Here is a 27,597-nt window from a genome sequence, read left to right as displayed (position 1 = left end):
ACTTGCAACATCCTTGCCAAAACACTCTGTCCTCGAATTTTTCAGGTATTGAAAGCTTACCAAAACTCACCGGGTATTAACAAGAAAGCTGAGCTGACTTGCAGCAGAAGTCTAGTTGAACTCAAAGCCAAAGCAATAAATCAGAAGCACAGCAGTTTGTGATTGGTAATATAGACGACTGAACTCAAACAGTATGTGCTTTTATGATTGACAACTGAATATTAAACATACTCATGCTTGCCTTTCAAGAAGGGAGATACTGAGTGCAAACATAAGGCTCTGCTGTAATGTTTATGCAATGACGCTTGTAGGATATACGACGAAGGCCATTACTGTTTGAGATTAATCTTATTTGTCTAGATCAGTGGTAGAATTGAGGATGAAAACATAATAAATACGTTACATGATGGCGGTGAAATAAATTCTGCTGTTCAGCTCAGGCTGATAAAACTTAAAAGACCAGAAAATCAACACAGCAGCAACCCAGATGGGGTCTCCATCCTTACTTTGAGAAACGCTGTTCTGAGTCTATCTGACAGCCTTGGTGGTCTGGAAACAACAAAGGGCCAAATTGAGTCAGTCAGTCAGACATTTGTTCCATCAATAATTAATGCCTCCCTGCTCCCCTCACTCTGATCTTTTCAATCTATTTTCTATCTCAGTTCTTTCTTTTTTTTTACCCGCTAATGTCACATCAGTGTTTCTTCCTTCTTTTCGCTCTCCCATTTCATCTCCTTTTCACTCTCTGATGTCTTTTATACCTTTGTGTCCTACATCTCTTTCTTCTTGTCTTGTTTTCTATCTGCAACAAATGAACAAGTTCTTGTCTGCCTGCTTTGTCTGCATTTTGTTTGCATTTGTCCTGTATCTGTTTTACAATATGTAGCTGTCTATTGTTCTGATGCCTTTCCTCTCTTCATACTTTTTCTTTCTATCATCTACCCCCATATCTATGGGTTTCTCTCCTTCCCTCTCTATCTCTTCCTCTGTATCGCCTGGTTTCTCCTCCTCCTCCTCCCTTCTCTCCTCAGGTCCAACAGTGGATAAATAAATTATGTCCAGGAAACCGGCTGCTTTTACAACACCAATATCACATGCCTTCCTTTCTTTCACTTCTCTCAAAATCTTCCTTCTGCCCTTTTCCATTTTGTGAACATCCCCCTCACCCCCACTTCCCTCATCCACCAAAATCTCTCTTGTCTCTTGCCTCTTCTGGCAAAAAGGATGGGATAGTAACCACAGTCCTTTTGGGTCTAAATAAATCATAGCCCCGCACTGCCTCGCTTTTACAACACCAATCCTCCACTTTCATCCTGGCAGCCATGAAAGAGAGAGCAGAGGGAGGAGGAAACCAAAGAGAAAGAGACTATCTAAGGACATATGAGTAAAGGGAAGGGATATCAGAGGAAATGGTGAATGTAAAAGTGTCTTTAGTCATATCCCTCTTTCTTCCTCAACCTCTTAAGGAAGCAAAGCTCTTCTGTCACATCGGGACATGAAGAAACAGAAACTCAACCCGGCTTTTCCCAAATTTCGTGGGAGGGCTTGGTTTCTTAGAACACAGAAATTAGCTCTTTGTGCAGCATTCATGGATCACTGAGGTTTTACTTCAGAGTGTCCAGTACAGTATGAAAGCAAAAGTTCTATTTCTGACAAATAAAAGAAGCAAAAGCATCACCTAAAAATGTAATCGCGCAATGATTTACTTTTAAAAAAAGAAATTTGTGATATATAACAGTTTTTGTCTAACAAAGACAAATGATGATTGCTTTTAGTCGCGCCTGCACACCCGTTCTTTTTTCATTTCCTCATGAGTCAAATATTTTAAAAAGCCAATCCTTTTTTAATGTCTAATAATTTGAACGTGTCAAGTCATTTAATAACAACAACAAAAAACATCCTATCACTTTCCCTTATTTCCAGAGAACAATTAAAACAAGATTAATGAAACCAAAAAAACTAAAATCCATTTAGCATTTTTAAAATGAGCCAGACGCCCAAATATTCAGCCCTGACTCGTCAAAGCTGCTCCTGTGAAACATATTAAGCTCAGATAAAGCCTGGCCTACCAAGAAACATTGGCTAATTAAAAATGACTAGATTAATTAAAGTGGAGATTCATTAGTGGCGCACACACACAGAGAGCTGCGCTTCTTTCAATTAGCATGACGCACACACACATACAAATGACTTTAACACATGAACACACACACAGGACATGTTTCCATTTGTCTGCAGCTTATATACAGTCGTCTATAGAATACGGTTCTATTTCTATTTCTAACTAGTATCTACACAGCTATAAGAAGCACATTGACATTGACACATATAAAGAGACGTTTCTTGGAGCAATAGCAGAATGTACATTCAGACAGAAATACTGTATTGAAGGATACTGACAAACACACACATGAATATTCAGTGACAGCAAGCACAAACATGTACACACTTGGTTGAATTTCTGTATTTGCGAGGTCCCATTTTCTTGTAATACACCTAATCCCAAATGCAGCCGCAACCCACATCCTAGATGTCACCTTGACTAGAGCTCCATTTAACATTTACTCTTTCATTATTCAATATTTGTTCACTCTTTAATTTTTCTTCAGTTCCCGTATAATTTGTCATGTCTTGGAGAACAAGGTGACATTTCAAAATAGTTTGACTCAAAGATATTCAAATTACAGTGATATGAAACAGTGAAGAACCTCATGGAACCTGTACATTTTCAGCGTTAGTGGTTAACAACCTGCAATTGTCTAATTGACTAATTAATGCGACACCAACTGTGATCTAAATTGAATAATTCAAACCTAAAAACCAAGTCTTAACCTTCAAACATCTGCCTGATGAAGAGGGAGCTCATGCTTTCTGAAAATGCCTTGAACTCAAACTGGTCCTCACAAAGGCAGAAGCACAACAGCATCCTCACACACACACACACACACAGACACACACAGGTGTGAACGCGCACAAATACACAAACCTACCTGATGGTGCAGTCACATGACCTCCAATCACTGCTATCTCTATCATCCCATTTTGTACTACGGTCACGAAATCAACCCCAAGAACTGAACAGATGGGGCTGCGTCTGTGTTTGTGCGTGTGTGTGTGAATGTGTGTGAATATACATACATCTGTGTGTGTGTGTGAGAGTGTGTGAGTGTGTGTTAAGATGCTTGAAATGAAGATCAGTCCAGCAGCAGAATTGCTTACTGTCATTCATGCCCTTTGCACACGTGCACAAATACTTGCACACACATACACAAGCACAAACCGACACGCGCGCACACACACACACACACACACACACACACACACACCTGCCTTTATTAAAACGTCACATTCAGTGAATATACTGTGTGCTGTCATGCTGTCTGCTGTGAATGGGAACGGCTGCGTATTTACAGTGAATTGTAAATCCTGCCGAGCACTCAGCTGTCAGAGTCTTATGAATTGCTAATATGTTGTATCTCGCACTGCCGATCCCCCTCTATCTGCCCCCTATCACTTTCATTGTGCGCCGAGCAAAAAAGTGAGGCCAGGGAATCAAAAAAGCTAACTTTACTGAAAGGGATTGAAACGTGGAGATGAAGGAATCAGGACAGGTTGAATGGAAATCAAGAATACTGCCTTGAAGCGCGGCGTTGTATTTTGGACTGGATGAGGTCTACAGCATAAGTTACCATCTATTGAACCATTTACCACTGTATCCTCTGCTCTCTTTAATCATTCATGTGAACACATTAGACAACACCAGACTGCACCAGGAACAATCAGCCCGACTACAGCAGGATACTAATCAAGATGTGCCTGATACTGTTGAGAATCTTGCTGAGCTTTAACACCACAAATACCATGTAATCATGACAAAAAACACCTCTAATCTTATCACTGATTCCATTATTCTTAAACTGGTAATCTCAAGTAAAATACAGTTGTACTAAACAGACAAATGGGGATTCATTGATTTCAATAATGAATTAGAAAGTCATTTTAGCTTTTTTCTTTTTACATACAACTGTTAAGAGAAGTCGTGTATCCAATAGATTTCGGGATTAACACAGATATTTCATTAAAATCCTGCACTGGTTTGTATCATGTCTTAAGCACAGACTTTATGCATTTTATATAATAACCTCTGCTTTTAATAGCCTGTCTCCCAACACGTTGCTTGGTACAGTAGATCTTTGTGTGATAATGAGACGGATTTCCTCCAGAAGCAGCCAATTAGAGTTGATTCGGCTGCCCAACATATAAATAATGAATTGTGATTACTGTCACAACGCGTTTAAAGCCGTAAAAATCAACAATGTCCTGGTTGTGTTCAAATTTCAACTTTAGCGCTGTTCTATATGTTTGTTTCTGCATCCATCTCTGGACTTAAACCACTTGTAATGATCTGCCAGCATTTATCCATGTACAATGAACCCGGGGATGGACAGAAAGGTTGGGACACTGCTTTCAGCCTCTTCTTCTTCTACTCTTAATTCCATCCTTTCTTCTGCTGTCGCCCCTTCCTTACTCTTCTTCTATCTCTGTTCTTATTCTTCTCTTTGTTTTTCTCTCAGCCTCATTTGCAGTATATTTTGCCTCCTTTTAAACATATTCAGCAACAATACTAACCTTTTCACCCCTCAGCACCATACAACAGAATACAAATGCATCGCCAACAACACTGCAGACAAATTAATCAATGCTGGTGCCAACCAAAGAAGGAATCTTTAACTTCTTTCCTGCTCTGTTTTTTTTTTCCACAAAATTAAGGCAAGACACCACAACCTTGACATTCTGTATTTTAGCAGAAGGATATCGTCTTGACAGCTCACTTCTTGCAGTGGTTTAAGATGCACGAAACAAAGCACGGCATCTGCTTCTGTGCCAAAAGCACACTACGGACACACATCCGTGCACAACGACACACACAAGCGCGGGTGCACAAGCGAGTAAAGTGGACACCTTTCCGGACACAGCTTGCCTTGCACAGACGCCAGTCACACCTCTGAGCATAGTGACAAATGAGCAGCTCTAGAAATGTGGACAGATCAGACGCACACAACCTCTCATCGCGCACGCACACACACACATTCACTCACACAGCTGGAAGCAAACACGCAAGAACATTAACGTATCCCATATTCAGAGGGAATCACCCACATGCATTAACACACACAGCGTAAAGAAAATGCCAACCACAGCAGGTGGCAGACACACTGTTTTTCTATTCTTTGAGATCGCGTGTGTGTCAGTGTATTGTAAGTCAAGGACTAAACATTTGCTGCTGAATGAACAGGTACGCAACGCTTCATCCTGGCAAGCAATGCGCACAAGTACTTAGACATGCACCTCAGCACACACACACACACACATACACACACACACACACACACACACAAAGGATATCACTAGGGATAATTCCTACACAAAAGCACGTAAAGAAACTGTATATTCTGAATGGCTGTAACTTAAAGCTTTTCTTACACAGAGTAGGGAGAATGACAAAAGAGGAGATAGAAAAGTAGATGAATGATGTGGGACGACACACAAGTGAGAGGACAGGCGGGGAGAGTAAGATGTACATTTTTACATGAGAGGAAAAAGAAGCATGAGAGGACGGAGAAACTGAAGAAGACAGAAAAGAAAGCTGATAGTGAGAAGAGGGGAGCGCAGGACAAGATTCCTGCTTCACAGACTACACATGAAAAGGGAAACTGAGGAGAGGAGGAGGAGAGGAGAGATGGAGGACCAGGTTTTTTTTTTTCTACTTACAGAATCTCCAGATCGCGCAGCGCTCGGAAAGCTCCATCTTCGATGCAGCTGATGTGGTTGCTGTCCAGTTGCCTGCACCGTGCACACAAACACACACGCACACACACAGACACACACACACAGATGAGAGAGAGATGAGAGAGAGTCAGGCGCAAGAGTCTGCAAGGTCCGCTCTGCTGGGGGAGGGACTAACAAAAGATGGGCTGCGTGAATGAGAGTGTGTGCATGTGGGGATGTGTGAAAGGTGATACCCGGTAGTGGGCTGAAGGTAGCAGGTAGGAGACACCGGCGTTAACTCCTTCACACACACACACACTCTCTTTCACACACACACACTCTGGGGACACCTAGTCCAGACGGTAGCACACAAGCTAAGGTTAAGCCTCTCACCTCAGCGCTGATATGGCCAGCCCTGAGGAGGAGAGGAGAGGAAAAGGAGAGCGCAGAGAGGAGACCGGTGCACTGAAGTGGCCTGCCTGGCGTCAGCCTATCACCTCCCTCCCCTGCCGCACGCCCAGCGCACACTGGCCACCGGGAGAGAGAGGGACGAGAGAGGCAGACAGAGCGAAGAAGAGAGCGAGCGAGCCATTGCTACTAAAGCCCACCCTGCTTGTCTGTTCTGTAAATATTAATTGCATTTCTCCTCTCCCATCCTCCTCCTCCTCCTCTTCTCCCTCCTCCCCATGTCCTCTTTTATTCTTTTTTCCCCCTCTCTCTGTAGTGAAAGAGGGAGTAATTTCATTACATTAGGCCAGCCAATCCATTAAGGGCCTTTTACCGGCTCTGTCACTGAAACAATTTCATTAAAAGGAAAGCCTCCGTAAATCAACCTACAGTCACGACTCTGCCTCCCATTCCCGTTCTCCTTCCTTCCTCCCTCTCCCTCTCTCACTACCTGCCCACTCTTCCTCTCTCTCACTCACTCCCCCTTCCTCCCCCTTCAGCTTGCTCAACGACTTGTTTGCCGGACTCCCAGATGCACCCTGTACCCCACTGTCATCCATCCTTAGCTTTTACTTTAATTTGCTCTGCTCTAGGTATTCAGCCCCCCTCGCCAACGCCATCCAACCATCTTTTCCATGAACCCAACAACCCTGAAACTTCCACTTCTCCCTCCCTCCTCCCTTCTTCTTTTCCTTCCCTTCCTCCCATCCATTCATCCCTCTGCGTCGTCTTCTGCCGTGGCGGAGCAGATAGATGAATCAGACAGACAGCATACAAAGGGCAGACATTTTGAAGTATCTTCTAGCTTTTCTTATGTGTTGTTACAACCACTGAGAAGGATGAGTGGCATTTAGCCTCTTACGCACTCAGACAGGTGGACACACGATCGCAGATTCATGTAGCAAAAAGGAGGAAATGCTCAAATGTGCACAAACTGACAGAAACACAATCAGAGGTTTTGTTAGTTACTGTCTGCTCTCCAGACATTAGAACATAAAAGCATATCATTCCACCTTAATCTTTTCCTCCTTGTCCCCCATCCCCATCTCATCTCTCTTCCTCTAGATCCCCCCATTGCTAATCCCCTTTTCTTTGACTTCTGCGCTGTCTTCTCCTTTTTATTTTTTCTCCCCATACTTCCAAGCATTCGTCTTCTCCATTTTTCATGTCCTCTCTCTGTCTCTCCATTCATAATCCATTTTTTTCTCTCTCTCTAGTGCCCTCTCCTCTCTTCTCATCTTTGATTCCCCTTCACCTTTTCTCTTCTCACACTCCATCTATCCATTGCTAATCCATTTCTTCTCCCTGTTTTCTTTTATCAACCTTTTAAATCTCTTTTTTCTTCTCTACAGAGCCCTGGTATCTGCTCGGCACACTGCAGCACCTGTTATATCAGTCATGTCAGCTTTTAACCCCGAGGAAGGTGCTTCCCAAAACAGACGCTTGGATTTCTGTGGAGGGCCACAGAAATTACATCAGAGCTTCAGGGGCAGCACATTTTGTTTGTATGCATGTTCACCCGTGTGAGTCTGTGAAAAGAATCTGAGAGGCGAGGAAGCCCTCAGAGTGTCTGAAAAGTATATTTACTATAGTGCACCACAGGCACACCTCAATATATGTCTGTGTTTCAACAGGTAGATGGCCAAAGAAAGGCCCCAAAGTGGTTGCTTTGATAGCGATGAAATGCGAAAAGAATAAACAAGAGAAAAACGTGAAAACAGACGCTAAAATGTTTAGTGTACAATGCGAATTATTCTATTTTTTACAGTTCTCTGGTCATAACGCAACCACAAAAGCTCGTGATGTTTAGACATAAAAAAACATCAGACAAACAATTCAAGACACACCAAATTGTAATTTTTTGAATATTACACCTCAAATTTGACATTTCTTATGCGCTCAATGCGACACTGGCATTCACAGTAGTGCAATAGAAACCAGTTCACAGCAAAGCACATTTTCCATGTGTTTTTTTTCCTGATTTTGACCGACTGCTAGTTGTTAACAGTTGGCATGGATTTGATTTGGACTCAAGACAGTAAATATTAAACCACTCTGTGGCCATAGGCCAAGTTTGGCTCGCAACATAATTATTTTCAACCCTCCAAAGGCTTTCATAAACTGATGAGATGTTTTGATCCACTTTGATGCAATGCGATCATTTTTTAGAGGTGATTTAGAGATAAGTTGTTTACCATCCTACCACATCGCTCTTTATTAATTGAGCACGATTTGCGAAGATTACGATGATCACCGATGTGGACCACTAATCAGACCCATGATATAAAAGCACACATGTATAAAAGAATAGTCTGATTGGGTTTGTGCTCTTGTTGTAAGTCATGTTTTAAAGCTAAGAGTTCTTTTTGTACACTTGTTGAAAATGAGCTGAATATGTGAGCATCTGTCAAATGACTGGAGTCGAAAATATAGTGAGTCTGGGGGATAATCAACATATGGTTGTGCCATGTTGGCGTTTTATGTAATTAAAAGGCATGTAATTTTTTTCTTTTTTTGAAAGGCAAACTGGCACACAGCCTGATCAGCCATATGGAGCTGTGCTGCACTGCTAAAGTTCACTGTCGTTATTAACGCCTGTCTTCTTTCAGTACTGTACTTTTTGAGTCCTAGAATCTGAAGTACAGGATAAATATTGTCAGTGATTTATCCATGCAATTCAATTCAAGGTTGTATGAATAGAAAGGCACATGGCAATGACAGTCAGGCAGGAGATTGAAATTCACAACTGCTATTCACTTTCCGTAAATCATAATTTCAATCTTCGTCTAACCTTAATCAACCCTTTCAACACTATAAACTTAACTTTACCATAGCTAGAAGCCATGGCCCCAAGCACTGCACAAGGAGTGAAACCAGCAATCTGGGATTTAGCAAAATCATTCAAAATCAATGTCTGCTGACAATGTTATTAGTCGTAGTCCTGCAAAGAAACCATTGACCATTTATTCCAGAGGTGTCAAACTGGCCTGCCAAGAGGGTCCAGTCCAGTCAGCGGGATGACTTTACTAAGTGTAAAAATTACAGAGAAGACATTAACTGCAAACTGTAAATTTGACAAGTTGCTTTGATCATAAAGTAAAATATTATATTGGATCTTCGAGTTGTAACGCATGTGTGTAAATAATGAACTGAGGGATGATTTTTTTATAATGGCACTTTTTTCTTAAAACATTTCAGGCTGTTCATGATGTTTTGTAAAAAGATAGTTCTTTAAATGTGAACATTTTCAGAATGTACTTCTTTGCACTAAAACAATTTGGGGTTGTCATAGTAGATTATTATGCTCTGATTTTACTGGTCCAGTCCACTAGACATCAAATTGGGCTGTATGGGACCCCTGAACTAAAATGAGTTTGACAAATCTGATTCGTTCAAATACTCCAGGGTGTAACTTTTGTCTCCCCCTTCTGGCCATGAAAGTAATTATACTGAGACTGTTGATGCGTTATGACCAATGCCAAACGTTCAGTTATTTTCTGTTTCAGACTGTAATCCTTCCTCTCGAAGGTGAGTTATGTCATTAGAGGCTCTTCATGTGCTGTTCATAGTTCTTCCAACACTGGTTCTACCATACTTTTTAGCTGTCTCGTTCATCTCCTTTGATATGGGTGCTCCTGTCTTCTGCTCTGGCAAACCACTCGTTGCTGATTAATGTAAGACACGTCAGTACCTGTGCGCCAATGGAGGAATGCTGCCACAAAGACCAGATTTAAAACTTCGATGTCCTGTGAAGATCGACCTGGTGCTAATAGGTTTAATCATCAGCATGTGAACTTGTTTGACAATGGCTCTATTGTATCAGCCTTTAAAATTAAAATAATTTCTTGTAGAAATAACTATTGGCTGTCTATTCTAAAAGTAATAATAAAATAAAATAAAAAAAGACGTGGAACCTGCCTGACATGAACTGTCTGATCAAGCGGTTAACTGTGACCATGAGCTTCCCCTAGTCAACAGTTTTGGTTGCCTAAAGATTAACCAAGCAATAAATGTAAAGCTGGCACATCAGAAAACATTAATATGTGTCATTTTCGCTCTGTCATTTGGCTCTCAACACCCACCTTATCACCGTTGACACACATGACATCTTAATGTGAGCTTAGAAGAATCGCACCACTTTCTAGGGCTAACAAGGACTCTCAGGCAATGGGTGAAATATTTTCATACCATCAATTTTCAACTCTATAGGACTGTTTTTGATCACTTTGAGAGCATGTTATAACTTTCCTCCAGAAACCTCACACCTGTAATTTCCCCGAATGGAGAATAACTACTGGATTCATATTGCTAGCATGTACTTCATCTTCTATCTTCATCCACAGTAAACGATTTCATCATCTGTGATATGATTGGATTCCTCTGACAGCTTTGTTCACCAAGCACCCTGATTAGCGCTGACATGATTGGTATCAATCTGGGATGAGGGCGACTTTGTCTGTGTGGGCTCTCTGTATTTGTACCATCATGTTGCATTCATAGTCCTTGTGTGCTTTCGTGTGTTCCACTCATGGATGTTTGTTACAGAGGATACAGAGGGGGCCCAAAATTTAATTTCCTTCCATATAATTAGTTAGTGTGTTTAATCATGTCTATCATAAGGCCTATTGGCAAACTGATTCAAACCTTCCCTCTGCTACCATCTGGAGCACTGAGAAGCACACACACACACACATTGCAACGCTGCCACTGCACAAATCTATCAGTGAGCAACCAGTAACTGAGTAATTAATGAAAGGACAGAAGACAGAAATGAGGTTACGCTGCAACTATGTTTCCATCCAGTGCATTTCAACAAATAATGCTTCATCAAATCAGAAAATTAACACGCAGTTAATTAGAAATCATCACAATTTTTGCCTGGAAATTTGGGAAATGAGATTTGAAGCAGAACATTTTTGCTGATAAAGAATGAAGAGCGATGGAGACATGCTAGAAAAAAAGTGAATAAACAGTGGTGCTGTAGCTGTTTTTATTTCTGAAAGACCTCAACAGAGCATTTTCTCGGTTTTCTTTAGGCCACTGTTCAGCAAATCACAGTAGAAATTTTCCAAAATTCACGAGAGACTCTTTTAGGTTTAACATTAAAGCAAGAAGCATTGCATCTGCTTGATAATTGTCTGCCATTCAGTTGCAGGGATTTAGGGTTTCTGTAGTTCAGAATTTCTGTAGGAGCCAGCTGTGCTGATAAACATACAGTTACATTAATTTTGGTGATAGTTGGATTAGGTTCATTTTGTTGTTATGTACTGTACAAAACTGTTACCAACAATTCAGAAAAAGTTGGTTACCTTGCTGACATGTTTCGACAGCTTCTGCTGTCTTCCTCAGAGAGTCATCTGACGTTTGAGATTTTGGTGATATTTCTGAATGCTATTGGACTGAGGTGGAACTTGATATATATTACAGATAAAAAAACAATTTGGTTGACCAGAAATTTAAAAAAGAATTGAGAAATTAAGAAAAGAATGGTCACTTCTGCTATAAACTTTTAGTCTGCCCAACTTTACACTTTTGTTTTTGAAATGAACCAAACTCAAGACTTAAAAAAAAAAATCTGCTGTTGGAAGTCGTTTCATTTCTTTGTGTTTCTTCAGAGACTGTCACCGTTTTCCACTAGAGTGTGCATTTGTGAGATCTTACTGCTTTCCCAACTTGGAAATTTGAGGAAAAATAACCATTTGTATGTTTAGAAGCAGGATAGAGGCAGAGGATGTAGCCATATGAGATTCCCTCATCAGTCCTAACTCCTCTTGGGACCATTAACTGAATGTATTCTGACCATTGTGCCATTCAACATGCATACCATCTGACATTGACAGTTGAGGATTAATGCAATAAATTAGGATTTGAACAATATAGGAAAGGCTTTGACTTGCAAATGACAAATTAGCTTTCAGGAATGTTCAAGGCTACGGGAGTTAATGTCATGTTTTTCACATAATCACGGTCCACTTCTGTTGAGTGAGATCTGAACATGCTGCCAAGGACACAGAGTGGTTTTCAATCCAACTCTCTTTCCATATGAGATTAGTCAAAATGAATATGAATGTACGTTTGCTTCTTTTTTTTTTAGAAATCTGCTAGCCAGAGAAAAATAAACAGCGAAAAGAGATAAAAACATATTTGTCAAATGTTAAAGTTCAAGTTGTACAAAGGCAGCTCAACAAAAACCTAGAATCTAATTTCATGGTCTGACTCTAGCTGGAACTCACCATATATTTAAAGGTTGTGTTTTCCTGTATGAGTTTAAGTCAATTTTACATTGAAACTGAATTACAATTCCTTTCACTGCAATGACAAATACAACTGTTAGGGCAATGCTGTGTACCTACGTAAATATGACACGAACAGACAAAGCTATCGACATTTTCTGGTCTCAGGAAATGGTCTCTGCTGATCATGACCTTTAATGAATTAGCCACGTCCGGCCATTTATAGACATGAGCAACAAGTCCTCAAATTCATACGACCGCACAGGTCGTATGTAACGTGCACTGGAATACGACCCATGAGAGCATATTTATGTTAGCGCCCCTATGGGGAAAAGGAACGCATTACGGGATTTAATTCGAGAAACGGCTTTTCCCTTGCGAAACGGCTTTTTTTCCTCACTTTCCCAGCACGGGTTTAGGGTTATGGAAAGGGATAGGGATAGTGTTAGATAAAAGTTTGTTCATGGTGAGGTTTCACCTGCGACACCGGAGTGTCGATATTTACTCAACCGCCAGAGGCTGCATAGTCAAAACGTAACACTCGGTCGTAATACGGGCGTTTACAGACGACCTATGTGGTCGTTTTTGGTTTGAGGACAGGCTGACATGAGTAGGGGGCAAAGAATGATGGGAATCCGAGTAAACAACTGGAGAAAGCCAGCTTTCACGTTTTCATTCTTCACCATCTCATTGCATTACTGTATTTGTCATAATTATTTAAGGATGTCTTGCTGTAGAAAAGAGGCTTGTTACTAATCTTTTTCTGTGTAGTTTCAGGCCTGCTTCCAGTTGCCAATTGTTTAATTCTTGGTAAACATAAAATCAACTGAAGGCAAACATCTGCAATGGTAGCGACACACAACAGCGCTGGTGTGTGGCTATGTGTGCACGTGCACGCAGACGACACAATGTTCTCACCTCTCTCTAAGGCGCTGTAGTCATAATTCAGACAAACGGCCATCCTGCACTGCATTGTGGGTAGGGAAGCATGAAGCATGGAGGTGTTTTACGAGGGAGAAAAGAAAGGAGAGGATGACAGGAAGGAGAAAGGTAAAGTACTAGAGCCATGGGGTGTGCTCTTTTTTTTTTAAATCCTTACACTGATATACTGCATTGTTGTATTTTGTATTTGGCTGAAGAAATTGCATATTACACTGTGTGAGCACATTCTTCCACAGCACCTGGAGGTAGTTTGAGTGTGTCGATGTGCAGCATGGGTGGACCCAGCGGGAAAACTGAATTAAATTTTATCACAATAAAAAAGTGGGTAAGAGAGCGAGAAGACAGGCAGATGGAAAACAAAGTACAATATGAGGACGTGATGGCTGCAAAAGATAAAAAGTATGTCTGTGTGGGCACTGAGGTGTAATGTCAGGGCATATGAAACAGCTGCACCTTATCTGATATGTCCATGCTTCGAAGTAATCCAACTACTGCTGTATATTTCCAAACATGACTGCCTCACATATGCTGTGATTTAAGTGTGACAATAGCTGTACACATACGGTGGAGAATCAGATTTATCTTCACAAGATGAGCAAAGACCAACACAGTAGCCAAGTATTGAATGCAGTTGTATAGTGCCTGTATGACTTTAAAAATAAGCTTAAATACTAGTATATTCATATTACGATGTATTGGAATCTTAGTGGGATACATTGCATCAGGCTTCTCATGGATTCTGTTGTTGAGAAACTACAGAAAAACATAAAAAAAATGCTTTTAACCTGACCCTTTATTTTGTTTGTCATATTTTTACTCACTGTGGGCTCATTTTTCACTGCAATGTAAAGACCTGCACTTCTGTGGACACAGTACAACAATGGAGTGCAGTACAATACAGTTATATTGCCATGAATGGAAAAAGTTTAAAGAAAAGTTGTATTTCTTTGATGAAACATGTTTCGCCATTTTTCCCAGTTCAACAGGTGTTAAGAATATTAGAAAATACTGGTGGCTCCACTTCCTTTATATATTGAACTATTTGCATTTTTAATTTGCTTCCATACTTTTTTTCACTGTAAGTGTAACCTTCAGCTGAGCCTAATTTAGCCAGATAGTCCAAGTTTTTTTTTTTTAATCACATGACTGATTTGCACCCGAGTCCCTAATAGCTTCTTGTAGCACCAAGACGAGAATTTTTATTTTTATTTTTTTGTTATTTTGGACAAATTCTGTTTATGGTAAACACTTTATTTTTGTTCATGTTCAAATAAAACATATGAAATAAAGGGAATCTGATAAAATATCACATTTTCAAGATTAGATTTGGTTAATTTCTGTGACAAAATTGTTAATCAGACATGGTTAGTTCATGAACTGTTGAAAAGATGAAACTCATACAATTTTTTGGGCTCTGGTAAATAGTGCAATTTTGGGAATCTTTTAAAGAAAACAGACGTAGACACATTATCTTTAAAAGAAATCGTGGATTTTGAGTTTCACAGGATCAGTGCACTCTTCTGCCTTTGCAAGGTTTCTATATAACAATATGGAACATTGTTAACTCTCTGGTCATCGATTAACGCCCTAGAAACTCATCACTTTATTCTACAATTCTACAATTTCATTTAGCAGACGCTTTTATCCAAAGCGACGTACAACACAAGCAAGAATTCAGACATAAGGAAAAACCTGTAGTAAGTGCAAAAGTGCTAAGGGTCAGTCAGTTTTCTGAGCAAACGGCGAGATAACTCTCGCTGCTATTTAGGAGCTACTTTTGTATTTTTGTCTTTCAGTATGTTACCATTTGTTACTACTGATGTGCACAGAAATTTTGCCAGTGATTGCACATTGCACACATAAAAATACTGTGGGATTCTGCAGCATTTTATTTCTTTTAGATGGGGTTAGACGCTTTTCCATGTTGCCTTCCGGGTTTGTAATAAGCTCAGGAGCAGCTGCACTGACACATTCACAGATGTGGTTAACATGTCGAGCCTTTGTGGGGCCGAGAAAAGGCATGACATGGTCAAACAAAATAAGAAATGCTGAGGCAGGATTAGACTTTAGAAAATCTGATTAGATATGATAAGATAAGCATCCAGGATATGATGCACGGTAGCCAGAATAAAACATTGAACGGATTACAAGAATTTTGGCACAGTGTTTTCTGTCCATTCAAACTCCATATTTACGTTGATCATTTTTAGTTTGACTGACAGGTTGAGCTGAGTAGAATGACAGGACCCGCCGTCAGCACAATGTATAGGACAGCTCGCAGATACACACACCAACACCCAGATGTATGGCATATACCTGTCTCCTTAGGTTAGCAGAGGACTACAGTAATCGTATTTGCCAGGTTCTTGGCTGTTTCAGCAAAGCAGTCATCTGATCATGGGGTCGAAAGGGTCAGAATGTGTGTGTGTGTGTGTGTGTGTGTGTGTGTGTGTGTGTGTGTGTGTGTGTGTGTGTGTGTGTGTGTGTGTGTGTGTGTGTGTGTGTGTGTGTGTGTGTGTGTGTGTGTGTGTGTGTGTGTGTGCATGAAAGAAAAAAAAATCCAATAAACGGCATACAATGCTATGGTAGCCACTGGGCAGCATGAAAGGGAACAACCACAAGAGAAAGATAGAGACCCTACCCTCTGAGAAAGAGAGTGAGAGAGACAAAAAGAGGGGGAGACATAGATTGAGAGTGAGGGAGGCAGTGAAAGAGACAGAGGAGAGGGTGAGCGCAAGGGAAAGAGAGAGAGAGACAAAGTGAGAGGGAGAGAGAGACATATGAGAAAATCAATGCTGTGTCCACCAGGGACAGAATGTCATGAAGGTTTTTTTTATACTCTGTGGTATAATGGAGGGTTGGAGCTTTTTACTGCAGGAGTCACCTTGTCTAATGGAGGGAGGGATGGAGGGACAGTGTGGGGTGGGTTGGAAAAGAGTGAAGAGGGAAATAAAAGTGGGAGAGAGGGAAATTAAGGCTGGGGACTGGTTGGAAGGAGCTGGGAATTGAGGAATGAGGAGAAAGCAAGGAGAAAAGAGGGAAGAAAGAGACGGGGGACTGAGGGGAGCAAGGAGAAATGAAGATGGAGAGCAGAATGAAAACAGAGAAAGAGGAACTGAGGTAAAATGGCAGGAATTGGTAGAAAGAGAAATAAAGTTGGAAAAGTGAAGGAAAGTTTGAAGCACAGATGATAAGAGAAACAAGACTAATGGTTGATGGGAGAGTATAATTATTGGTAGGAAGGATTGAGGGTAAAAATGTGATGGCGGATTAAGGGACAGAGTAAGATAATGGAAGATAGAGAAAATGATGCAATCTGAGGGGGAGCAGAAAAGGAGAGAACACATGGACAGAGGAAAGAATAAGAAGGAGAATATGAGACATTGGTGGTGACATGAAGAGCAAGCAGAGAGTGGAAGAAGATCAGGAGAGTTAAGAGGAGGAGAAAGTGGAGGAGGTGCTGGAAGGTGTCAAAGGAGGAGGAGGAAGAGATGAATGATCTTTATATACCTGAGTCAGTCCTAATTCCAAGAGAAAAAAAACGTGAAATGATTCACCTTGTAGGTCAAAGCTATTTAGTGCAAAACATTTTAACAGGGGGGAGAGACATTTTTACCATCCAGTTTGATTGATGTGACTTTATAGCTTTGGCAGAAAGTGAGAAGTCGTGTTACAGCAGTGAGTCTGGTGTGAAAAAGGTAAAGGCAGAGTGCAGCATCACAGAGTGGAATATATAGATGTGCAATGTCTGGAAAAATGTAATTTCATCTACTGTACTTTGTAGCTGACCAGTGGGACAGCTGTAGGAGACTGTGGCTATACTGGGCTGCACTCATGTGTGTTAAAGTACTAATGTGATGCCGGGCATCACCAAAAAAAAAAAAAAAAAAGAAAAGAAAGAAAAAAAGAGTTCATCATCAATCAGCAAAGCGTCCCTGGATAAGCAGAGCTTAAAGACATTAATCTCAAAATGCAAAGTGCTGTGAGGTCACAGCTGAGATGTGATATGCTCTGCAGTTGTTTGCTTTCTGGCACCAAACTTCAAATAGTTGTGAAAATATCTGAGTAAGTCTAAGGTCAAAGAGGTAAGGTGGTGTGTGGCGTTTAGTTTGGATTGTGTCCGATGTGCGAAGCGAGAGTGGATTAGATGATCAGAGGCCAACCTGAACTCAAAGGTTTGGAGTCCAGCCATGAGAACTGACACTCGCTTACTTACAAACACACACACACCCACACACACACACACACACACACACACACACACACACACACACACACACACACACACACACACACACACACACACACACACACACACACACACACACACACACACACACACACAGAGTGCAGAGTAGAGACACTTTCAGGCCCATTTAACTTAAGAGTAATAATCTCCTGTGGACTTTGGCGGCCACGTTGAACTTACATCACACTTGGGAGAGGAAACTAAGCAGAGGAGCACATTTGCCTGTAGCCTAACTCTGAATTACTGGTCTGTGCCAAGATGCATATTAATCAATTCACAGATTGCCCAATGAAAAAGTGCAAAAAGCACAGAATGTAGATCCTAACAATCCAAGGACATACAAGTCCGCAGTTTGAAGTGATGGATGTATATGTGCCGGTTATACCGAGGTATTGGAAATAGAGTCATGCACTTGTTGTAATTCTCTCTGCTCTCTATAAGCCTAGCTGTTGATTTTGCTAGTGGACTGAAATGCTGTGATAATTGCAGTAGCCCACACTTGGCCCACAATGTCAAGCTTCATTTGTTTAACTCATTTCTTTAGACATTAGTTTGATGTCGAGAGAGACAGAACAAATAGTGCAAAACCTCCATGAAAAAAGGACCACCAAACTGATCTGTGGAGTAACTTAATCGTAGTTTCAAAAGTCACGACCAAGGTGGGTTTTTTAGGCTTGAACATCAATTAGCAGCGCTCCTCTGTTATACAAAGAATCTGTAGTTGAGAAAACAATCTCACCAGTGCGGTTCATTTCGAAGCTGTTCAACAGCTTTTGATCATATCACATTGTTTTCATCAGTATTTGCAGACATAAAGTTCTTCCTGATGTTCATTCTCAAACTTTTGCGCAGCAGTTGAGAAAATAAATCCCACTACATGGTCCATTTAGCAGCTCATCTGAAGCTTTAGATCCTATAATCCGAACATCATCAGTAGAATGAAATTAAATAACTGAATGAAATGAACAAGTGACGATCTGTTTTCATTTGTCTTCATCAGCAGTAGTTCAGTGGATAAATAGGACAGCTACAATTAGTATGCAATCAAATATGACGCACCTTTGCATTGCTGAACGCAATCATGGTTTAGAAACTACAAAAGGGAAGAGCTGTTTTTGAGGCATTTCTATCTATTTTATTCACCCAATGTGTTTGCAATCTTTCTGCACATGACAGGTGTTAAAATATATTATTTATTCGCACAGCAATGCAAACACGAGTAAAGACAAGTATATTAAGATCAATCAATCATGATGCAATCATCCCCTGACTCAGTGTCTCCCTCTTCTTCTTTCCATCTCATTTAACCAAAGAATACTGTTTGTATTTTTTTCTGTCAGTCAGCAGCTTTGGTAGTAAAATAAAGCTTGGAGACGGATGGGTTATTATCTTTTTGCATCTTGTAGTTATTATGCGCTGTTGTGTTATTCCATCTCATCTTCTCCTCTTCTCTTCTGTCATGTCAGTCATGTCTGATAAAACACAACAGCAAACTTCAATTTAGTCAGAGAAGATTTGTTGAGCTAATCTGCTGGGTTTTTTTCAGCCGCATGCAGTTTCATTGTCTCCTACTGTTTATGAACCTGAACTCTCCCACACAACCAGAAACTGATGTTAGTAACTGAACTTACAGTATACAGCAGAAGTGAGTAAACCCCCGTGCATTAAAATGTGTCATCTCTCAATATTTGCATTGTTTTTGGTTGACAAGTAATATTTCTTCTTATCAGTAAGCAAATACGAACACTTCAGAAAAACTATATTGAAAATACAGGCACTAAAGTAGAAACTCAATGCAAAAGAAAGTGAATACAAATGTCACCATGGACACACAAGTTCCAAAACATGTGGTCATTAAACCTAAATTGAATAGACTTGTGGTTTCCAATCAGTCTAACTGCATAAATATGATCACAAACAGTCCTTTAAACACCAGAACAATCTCAATTTTGGATCGCTGGTCTGTGTCTATCTGCATGTCTGCATCATGGCTCCGCATGGAAAATACTTAAGAAAAAAAAGGGACTGAAACGGATACAGGATGATCTGTGATCAACAAACAATCAGGTGAAACACAGTTGCAGCACTAATCGGGAGGAGGAGGTAATCAGGAGTCATAGCACCACTAATCAATGCCACAGTGGTCGTCCTTCTAAAATGACACCATGGACAGGGTGAAAGCTATTTACACAATCTATCACTGACAAACAGTAGACCGGCTGCTTCAGACATTATTCAGGGGTTACTTGCTCAAGGATTCAGTGACAGCTCAGGCAATTGTATTTAGCTCAGATGGGATCCAGAATGTTTGCAGTGAACCTGACTAGGACTGCCACAATGAGTGCATAGTCCTGACAGTGCAGCATGGATGAGGAATGTAGTAATACATATGAGCGGAAAAGGAGATCACTCCCAGTCTCCAGTTAACTGGCAGAAGAGAAATATTCCTGCATGATAATGATCCAAAGCACACTACCAAAATCCTACAGGAGTTTCTGAACAATCAGCAGGTGAAAACAGTATGTCATCGAACTAGAATCTATTCGAATCCGTTCAGGGAGAAATCTGTGCAACACTATCACTTTCATGCCAGAGAGAATATAATCTGCCATCTAAAAACAAAGTGAAAGGTGTACTGACATTTGTTGCCTTAAGTTCCTATTGAGGGGCCTGTATTTTTAATATGGTGAATCCTAACCGTTCATTTCTAATTTTACAACCTATTGTTTAACTTAGGAGTTATGTGATGACTGATATAGTTTTGAATGACTTGACAATTAGGTGATATTGCACAGGGGTGTGCTCGCTTCTGTTGTTCTACTCCATTTTGTTCTATTCTGCCTGTCTTTATCGAACTCTCTCACATCGAGGACACTGCCCCAAGAGTCTGTCTGGTCGTTTAGAGGCAAGATTGATCAGCCATTATTGATGGGAAGAATTGATTAGGCAGCATATTGATCACAGTATTGGTGATAAGGACATCATGAATAAATGACAGGGCGGTATTGAGGTAGTGATGTGACGACAAATCCTCTCTGGAAAAGAAGAGAGGAAGGAACAGAAAGATGACGAGATAAAGTGGGAGTAAGGGGGGAAGGTGTGAAAGTACAGAAAGAGGAAGAAAAGGGCGGTGGAGGTTGGGAGAAAAGAAAGGTTGCTCGAAAAGAGGAGGTGAAAGGATGATGGAAATACCGGGTAAATCATAAGGAAGTGGAAAATGTGTCAAGGTGTTGAATTTGTAAAAGAAAATGTAAAACTTACAACTTTATTTAAACCAGACACCAGGCGCAGAAATAACTCATAAATCATGCATTATACTCTACACTTACATACAAGTTATCTGAGCCTGACCAACATTTGTCTGCACGGCATGAATCTGTAATGCATGACCCATCAAGAAGCCAGTGGAGTTTCAGGAAATATTAAGAGAATCTGAAGCAGTATTGATTTTTGGAAAAGAAATGATAAAAAAAAATTAGGCTCAATCTTTCAGAAAACTGAGGAATAACATCAGGAATGCAGGAATAAAAGAGGAATGAAGATGGTGGAGGAAAGAGGAGAAGAAAAAAAAAGGGAGTGATTGCGCTTACAGGTTCTTGACGCTGGTGATTCCTCTGAAAGCTTTCCTTGGAACCGACTGGATCTGGTTCTCACTGAGGTCTCTGGAGACGGAGAAAGAAAGACAGGATGACAGAAAACATTAGAGGAGGTAATCGGGGCACCAGAGATATATGAAGTCAAATGATAAACAAAACCACAAACATTTGATCTATGCCTCGCACACGCTCACACACACACAGCCAATTACAGAACAAAGGCACACAAGGAGAATGAGATTGAGAGAGGGAGAGGGAGAAAGGATGATATGACATTTATGATCAGTGGAACAATTTGGTCCAAAGAGCTTCAAAGACAAAAGGAACTATCAGAAATACTGCTGGCATGAGTCCATCTGCTGGCTGGAAGTTTGTGTGTGCGCAAATGTGTGTGCGTGCGTGTGATTAATGGTGAGGCAGCGGCAGGGAAAGAATGAAGTAAAAGGAAGAGAACATCAGAATAAAAGGCAAGTGAATGTGTGTGTGTTGCATATATGTGTGTTTCGCATGTTTTTAATTTAAAGGTTTTTTTTTACTTGAGAAATCCAACGGTGAGGCAACGTGTGTTTTGTGAGAAACTGAAGGACACACACATGTACACGCAGAAATGCCTTTTAACACCACCATCAAGCAGCATAGTTCGTTTTTCCTCTTCACACACACTGAGCATGCAGTGTGGACAACATCTTTGCCAATTCTCTTTTGCCAGATGATTCCTGACGTGATGCAACACACTGCCCTTATTCTATTAGTTTTGTATGTTGGTAAGACAATGGTGGGCAAACAGAGTTCAGAAAACACAATGTAATTAGAGAGCGCGAGAGAGAGAGAGGGAAAGGTATGAAATATCAGCCGAGCCAATCACTCCATATTCCTGCCGCTCAGGCCTGAGTCGAGCGCTCACATACCGCACAAAGCCAATCAGCGGCCGCACATTAAAACATGACCACGCATGTTAGATAATCAGCATACACTTAGATAATCACAATGGAGCAGCACAAAGGAGCAACAGACCTCAGCCTGGGCTTTCCTGTCCGACCTTGACACACAAACACACACACAGCATGGAAATCAGCCAGCCTCTCTGTGGAACAACTTAATTACATACAACTCATATTCATAACATTTTCCTGTCACACAATTAAGAAACACTGCCTCTTACTGGCCAGTTTTCACAACCAGACAATCATACACAGACATGTGCGCCCACACATGTATATCTTGGAATAAACAATCCCGGCCAAACATACATCCTGTATACGCTTAAGCTATCTAATTTGCACACACATGCATTCATGTACACAGGAGGAAAATGGGTTGTGCATTATTCTAAAGCCAATCAACTTTTATTAGTGCTGTGAATGTTAATTGGCGAGCCGTGCTCGGAAAACAGAAAACTCATTTCCTCAAACTAACAAGGTTTCATCGTTTTGGATGCTTCCCTTTCAGCTTTGTGTTTTCTGGCTCATTCCTTTTGTTTGACAAGAGATGAGCGTTCCCTGTTTTGTCTCTGCAGGCCTTGATGGGAAAAGTATGTGCCTGGCATCGTATACTCTTTAGGCAAAGAAAATATGTGCTTTTATGTGCAATTTTGCTCAGCACTTGCGGTAACAAAAGAGCACAAGCAAGGCAAACATTTGACAGACAGGAATGGTATTATGATATTTTAATGTGCAGCACAGACGGAAAATATTCGTTGTGTTTACACTTCTTGTTTGGAAGGTTTTGACACTTTTTGGGTATGGTGATGTTTTTTGGCTTTTTTTTTTATTAACCAAAAGAAGGTTTTCGTTCTTTTTTTCCTGTCTTTGTTGCTCCCATGCTGACATTGACGGAGCAAATAGGAAACAGATAGAAGGTAAAGCTGTTATCGGCCTTGATTTCAATTCCACACTATCCTTCTTTATCATTCTCTATTATCTATCAGTCTCTCCATCTATCTACCTAACTATCGAACTACATCCATGAATTTATCTTGTTTATCTCTATCTTGAATGCATCTCTTTTATATGGCCCTGCCCTCTGTGGATTGCTGACAAACACAGTGGAGAATGATGACAGAAAAAGAAGAAAAAAGCAGGAGAATGAGAGCAAGATAAGGGAGGGGAAACATTAAAAAGTCATATTTCAGATGAGCTCCATGGCTAATAAATCTTTTATTGTTTTGTTTACCCACCACAATATTTATTTGTTATTTTTTCTAACAGAAGGAAAAACATCCAAGTCAAATAAAAGCTATTATGAGACAGTGTGTCTCTGTCTGCCTTTATGACTCCAGCTGAGTGACTGACACCAGCTCCAGGAGTCCACAGTTCAGGCCCATGTAATAAAGCTCATATGCAACACGTCCTTTAATCAAGTTTTTATCATACGGGTGGTTTCTGGTTGCCCATTTGTGCATTTGGTTTTAGGGCTCTGGGAACGTTTTTATGTCCAAGCTGCATCCCTCGCTGTAACTGCTCTGCTGACACTTTGGAAGCTGTAAACAAAAGATGTTCACCGATTTAACATTTTATCGGAAACTAGAAAAATATGAATGTGATCTTAACAAGTACAGCAGGATTCAAGGCGTGTGTTGTGAAAAAAGAGAGGACTGCTATTCCTATAATGTGCTCATAATTAGATAAAGTGTTTATTAGTCTGATAACCAAGTTTGAAACAACTGTTTCTTTCAATCTGCACAGTCAGCTTGAAACAGACACAAACATCTTATGCCAACAGTCATTACAAACACCTGCTGCGCTTCCAGACCTTATTTATCTTCTGTCAGTGTGCTCACCATATTTGTTCAAGAGTTGAAAACAGCGGATACTGTCAGTCAGTGAGAAACAAGATGATTTTAGAAGCCTTAAAGCAACTGAAGGGAAAACAAAAGGGTAAATGTGTGGGTTAGGGTGTTACAGTTGTCCACATAAAGATCTGATGAGAGATAGTATGACAAGCAAGACATTTTTCCAAAGAAAGTCACAGAAACATGAAATGAGCAAATGAATTGTCTCAAAAAAAGTTAGCACTACATCTACATCCAAACCATAGATGTAAAAATGCTGGGAAATATTCAATGAGAAGCCCCTGAGGAGCTTGTTTTAATTCTTAGCTGTCCCCCTAAAATCACACATGAATTATTTACGGTGCCTCTGAAGAAAACCTATTTTCAGTGAAGTTTTATTACTCCAGACACCAATTAATAAAAAGCTCGTATCTTAGACAGAAGTGAAGACTGATTTTACAGGCAACTAAAGCAAATATCCAACCACCTTTAATAAAATGTTTCTAAACCCTGACTGGCGCACATGAATCCAACACATCACATTTTTCTGAGCTGTACCTACTCCAAACCGGCACAAAAAAATGAAAATTCTGTTTCATGAAATAGCCAAAATCACTCAAAAGCTCACGGAGGACCTGATGGTGAAAATAGGATTGAAAAAGCTGCTTTCAGGGCCTTTAATATTCAAGCAGCTGTCTGTCTGCCATTTGGCGCAGCTTGTCTATGACCTTATGCACTGCCAGATATTAAAAACGGAGTCTTTATGCTATCATAATGTATTATTAATGTCTGAACACATTCAACATCCAGAGCTACGTTACGCCTCCATGTAAACACCTGTCCTCCTCTCATCTCTGTGTGACTCATACCTGCCGACCTTTGAGCAGAGCGAAGGCTTTCACCAACCGGAGACTGTGATCCCTTTAAAGGACACTTGCTGATAGACTAATGCACACAGAGCTCATTTGGATAGTGGCATGGTTCGTACACCAGTGTCCAGCAATCTGCTTCCACACTTCAATTACGGGATTTAGCCCTTTTTGGTCCTCTATTGCCACAGCATTTGAGGGAGCGAGCAATTAATCTCCTTAGAATTCTATTAAAGAGACGGATGGCTGTTTGAATTATGCATCAGTTCTATTAGGATGACAAATTCTGTAAATTATACTGGTCCTGATTATGAAAACAACCGCATATCTTTTGAGAAATAGAGGGATCTCAGGAGCTGGATGGAGACAAGACAAACAGCGCAAAGTTCACACAAGTTCAAGTGCGCCAAGTTTGGTGTCAGTAGCAGCAAAGAGAAGACGAAGGCCAAAAGAAGAAGAAGAGGAAAACCAAACAGCAGCAGCAGAGAACAAGCAGTCCTCCATTATCCATTCCACGTTTGTCATGGCTTTCTAAGTACTGTATAATTGATTGAATTTTGACCAGATGTCTTCCAGGCTTCTCCCTCCTTTTACCACACAGACCCCCCACTCTTGGTTAACATTTCCCAGCCAAGGCCTCTCCTCTCCGGGCACGGCAACTCTCTCTGGCCCCTCGACGTCTCAGGAGGGATTGAGAATGACAGCGAGATCCTCCTCGGGTTGGCGTGTTGGTGTTGGTGTGTGAGTGTGTGTGTTTATGTGTGTGAGCTCCCAGCTATCACCTCCTCCATATTAAGTTCCATTATTCATGTGAGAGGAATAATAACACTCGGCAGGTCACCCTTTGCCACCTCGGATATTACTGTTAACCCCTTAACACACACAAACACACACACACACACTACAGGCTACACTGTGCTGGTGTTAACCCTCCAAACTCAATAAAGAGAAGATATTGTGCATGCAAACACCACAGACACACAAACATGCAAATATAAGCACAGGAAAAATATTCACAAGTATTTTTTTTCTTCTTTTATTCAAACACACATACCAAAGAAAGTTTTTTTCTGCCCTGCTAGCTTCTTGTGCAACACTAGACACCAGATATTAGATGGATCCACCCTCAGGCTCGTCCACATATGAGCAAAGGCCCACTCAGCCCTGAACCGTTAACCTGAGAACAGGGGAGTGGAAACAGACCTGTGGCTTTGTGTCAGATGGCATCACAGGAGGTCTTAGTTAGACAGAGATGACAAGCAGGGCAGCAAAGGTGTGTATCCATGTGTCAGAGAGAATTTGTGAGCTTCTGTGTGAAAGAAACAGCAGGCAAGTGAGAGTGGATGGCCGGCGACGTATATGCATCTTTGTGTGTGCCTTTTATTAAACGAAGACTGACTGTAGTGCAAGAAAGAAAGAGCAGTGACCCTTGGCTGGGCTCCAAGAGAGAGATGAGAAAGAAATAGGGGAGGAACAGAAAGAAAATGAAAGGAGAAGAAGAAAGGAGACGGAGTAGGAAGACCGAGGTGGGACAATTTCATCTTTGAAACCTGAGACCTGCGATGGTTAGCGTGAGCCTCTCGCCTCGCTTCTCTCTGTCTTTCTTCCTCTTCTCTCACTTTCTTTTTCCACCCCTCCCGCTATATCACTTTCTCCCCCTCTGTCTGTCTCTTTTTCTCTCCCTTGGGGGCTGTAACTGCATTTAATATTGTTCCATAAAGAGAGTAATAAATATCGACTGCTGGCTAGCTCATATTCTTCTTGTTTTTTAAGGCACTCTACTGTAGGGTGAGACCAAAGTCATGCAGCAGGTATTACAGTGCTTAATTCCTGTAGTGTAGATGTGATTCAATATCTTGTGGCATATCTGTAACCTTTGGAACTTTTAAAGTGTCCTTTATGTCATTTTAACTTACTGTCAAGTACTGCTTTTAGTTCACGATAAATATATTAGTGATTTAATGCCATTGATGATAGCTTGTCTCCATTCATATCTTTAGTTCTAAAGGTTTTTCAATTGATTTTGTAATTATAAGTGTTCAAGATTCTAATTAAAACCATTCCCCCCACACACACATTGAATACATAAAAAGTCAGCATAATGCTCTACTGATACAGGAAAATATTTCACCATCAATATGTCAAAATTCATGTGATTCCAGCTTTTTAAATTTAAATAATTTAGATTTTTGATTCATTTATTTTTTTACGGTTGTGGCTCATGTGACAGAGCGGGTTGTAGACGACTTGCAAAGTTGACAGTTCAATCTTTGGTCACTCGTTTAGTCTCTTGCTTGGGTAAGACACTAAATCCTTGTTTGCTCCCCATGTTAGTCAGGGTTAAATAGGGTTAAATAGTGCCAAGTGCAGATGATTTACCAGACTCTTCTTTAAAAGTAAACTAAATAGCTTGGGTTGTGAACAAAAAAAAGACAATTGAAGACGTCGTCCTGAGTTTCGGAAATCATTAAATGCCATTTTTGACCAAACAAGTAATTGATTAATCGAAAAAATAATCGACATATCAATCAACATCACACTGCCAAAGCCAGCAGGGAGGTACACACGTGGACAAAATTGTTGGTACCCCTCAGTTAAAGAAGGAAAAACCCACAATTCTCACTGAAATCACTTGAAACTCACAAAAGTAACAATAAATAAAAATTTATTGAAAATTAAATAATCAAAATCAGCCATCACTTTTGAATTGTTGATTAACATA

The 27,597-nt window shown here is 40.6% G+C and overlaps 1 protein-coding gene across 1 annotated transcript in view; it reads right to left on the bottom strand.

The window, feature by feature from the left end:
* slit3 (slit homolog 3 (Drosophila)) overlaps nt 1-27,597 on the bottom strand; it is a 303,620-nt gene that overhangs the window by 146,898 nt on the left and 129,125 nt on the right. The window contains 2 exon segments of the mRNA XM_051954454.1: nt 5,773-5,844; nt 21,231-21,302. Coding sequence (XP_051810414.1) covers nt 5,773-5,844; nt 21,231-21,302 — 144 coding nt within the window.

Source organism: Acanthochromis polyacanthus, chromosome 10 (genome assembly GCF_021347895.1).
Source record: "Acanthochromis polyacanthus isolate Apoly-LR-REF ecotype Palm Island chromosome 10, KAUST_Apoly_ChrSc, whole genome shotgun sequence".
NCBI lineage: Eukaryota > Metazoa > Chordata > Actinopteri > Pomacentridae > Acanthochromis > Acanthochromis polyacanthus.
This window is presented reverse-complemented; position numbering and strand designations above follow the sequence as displayed.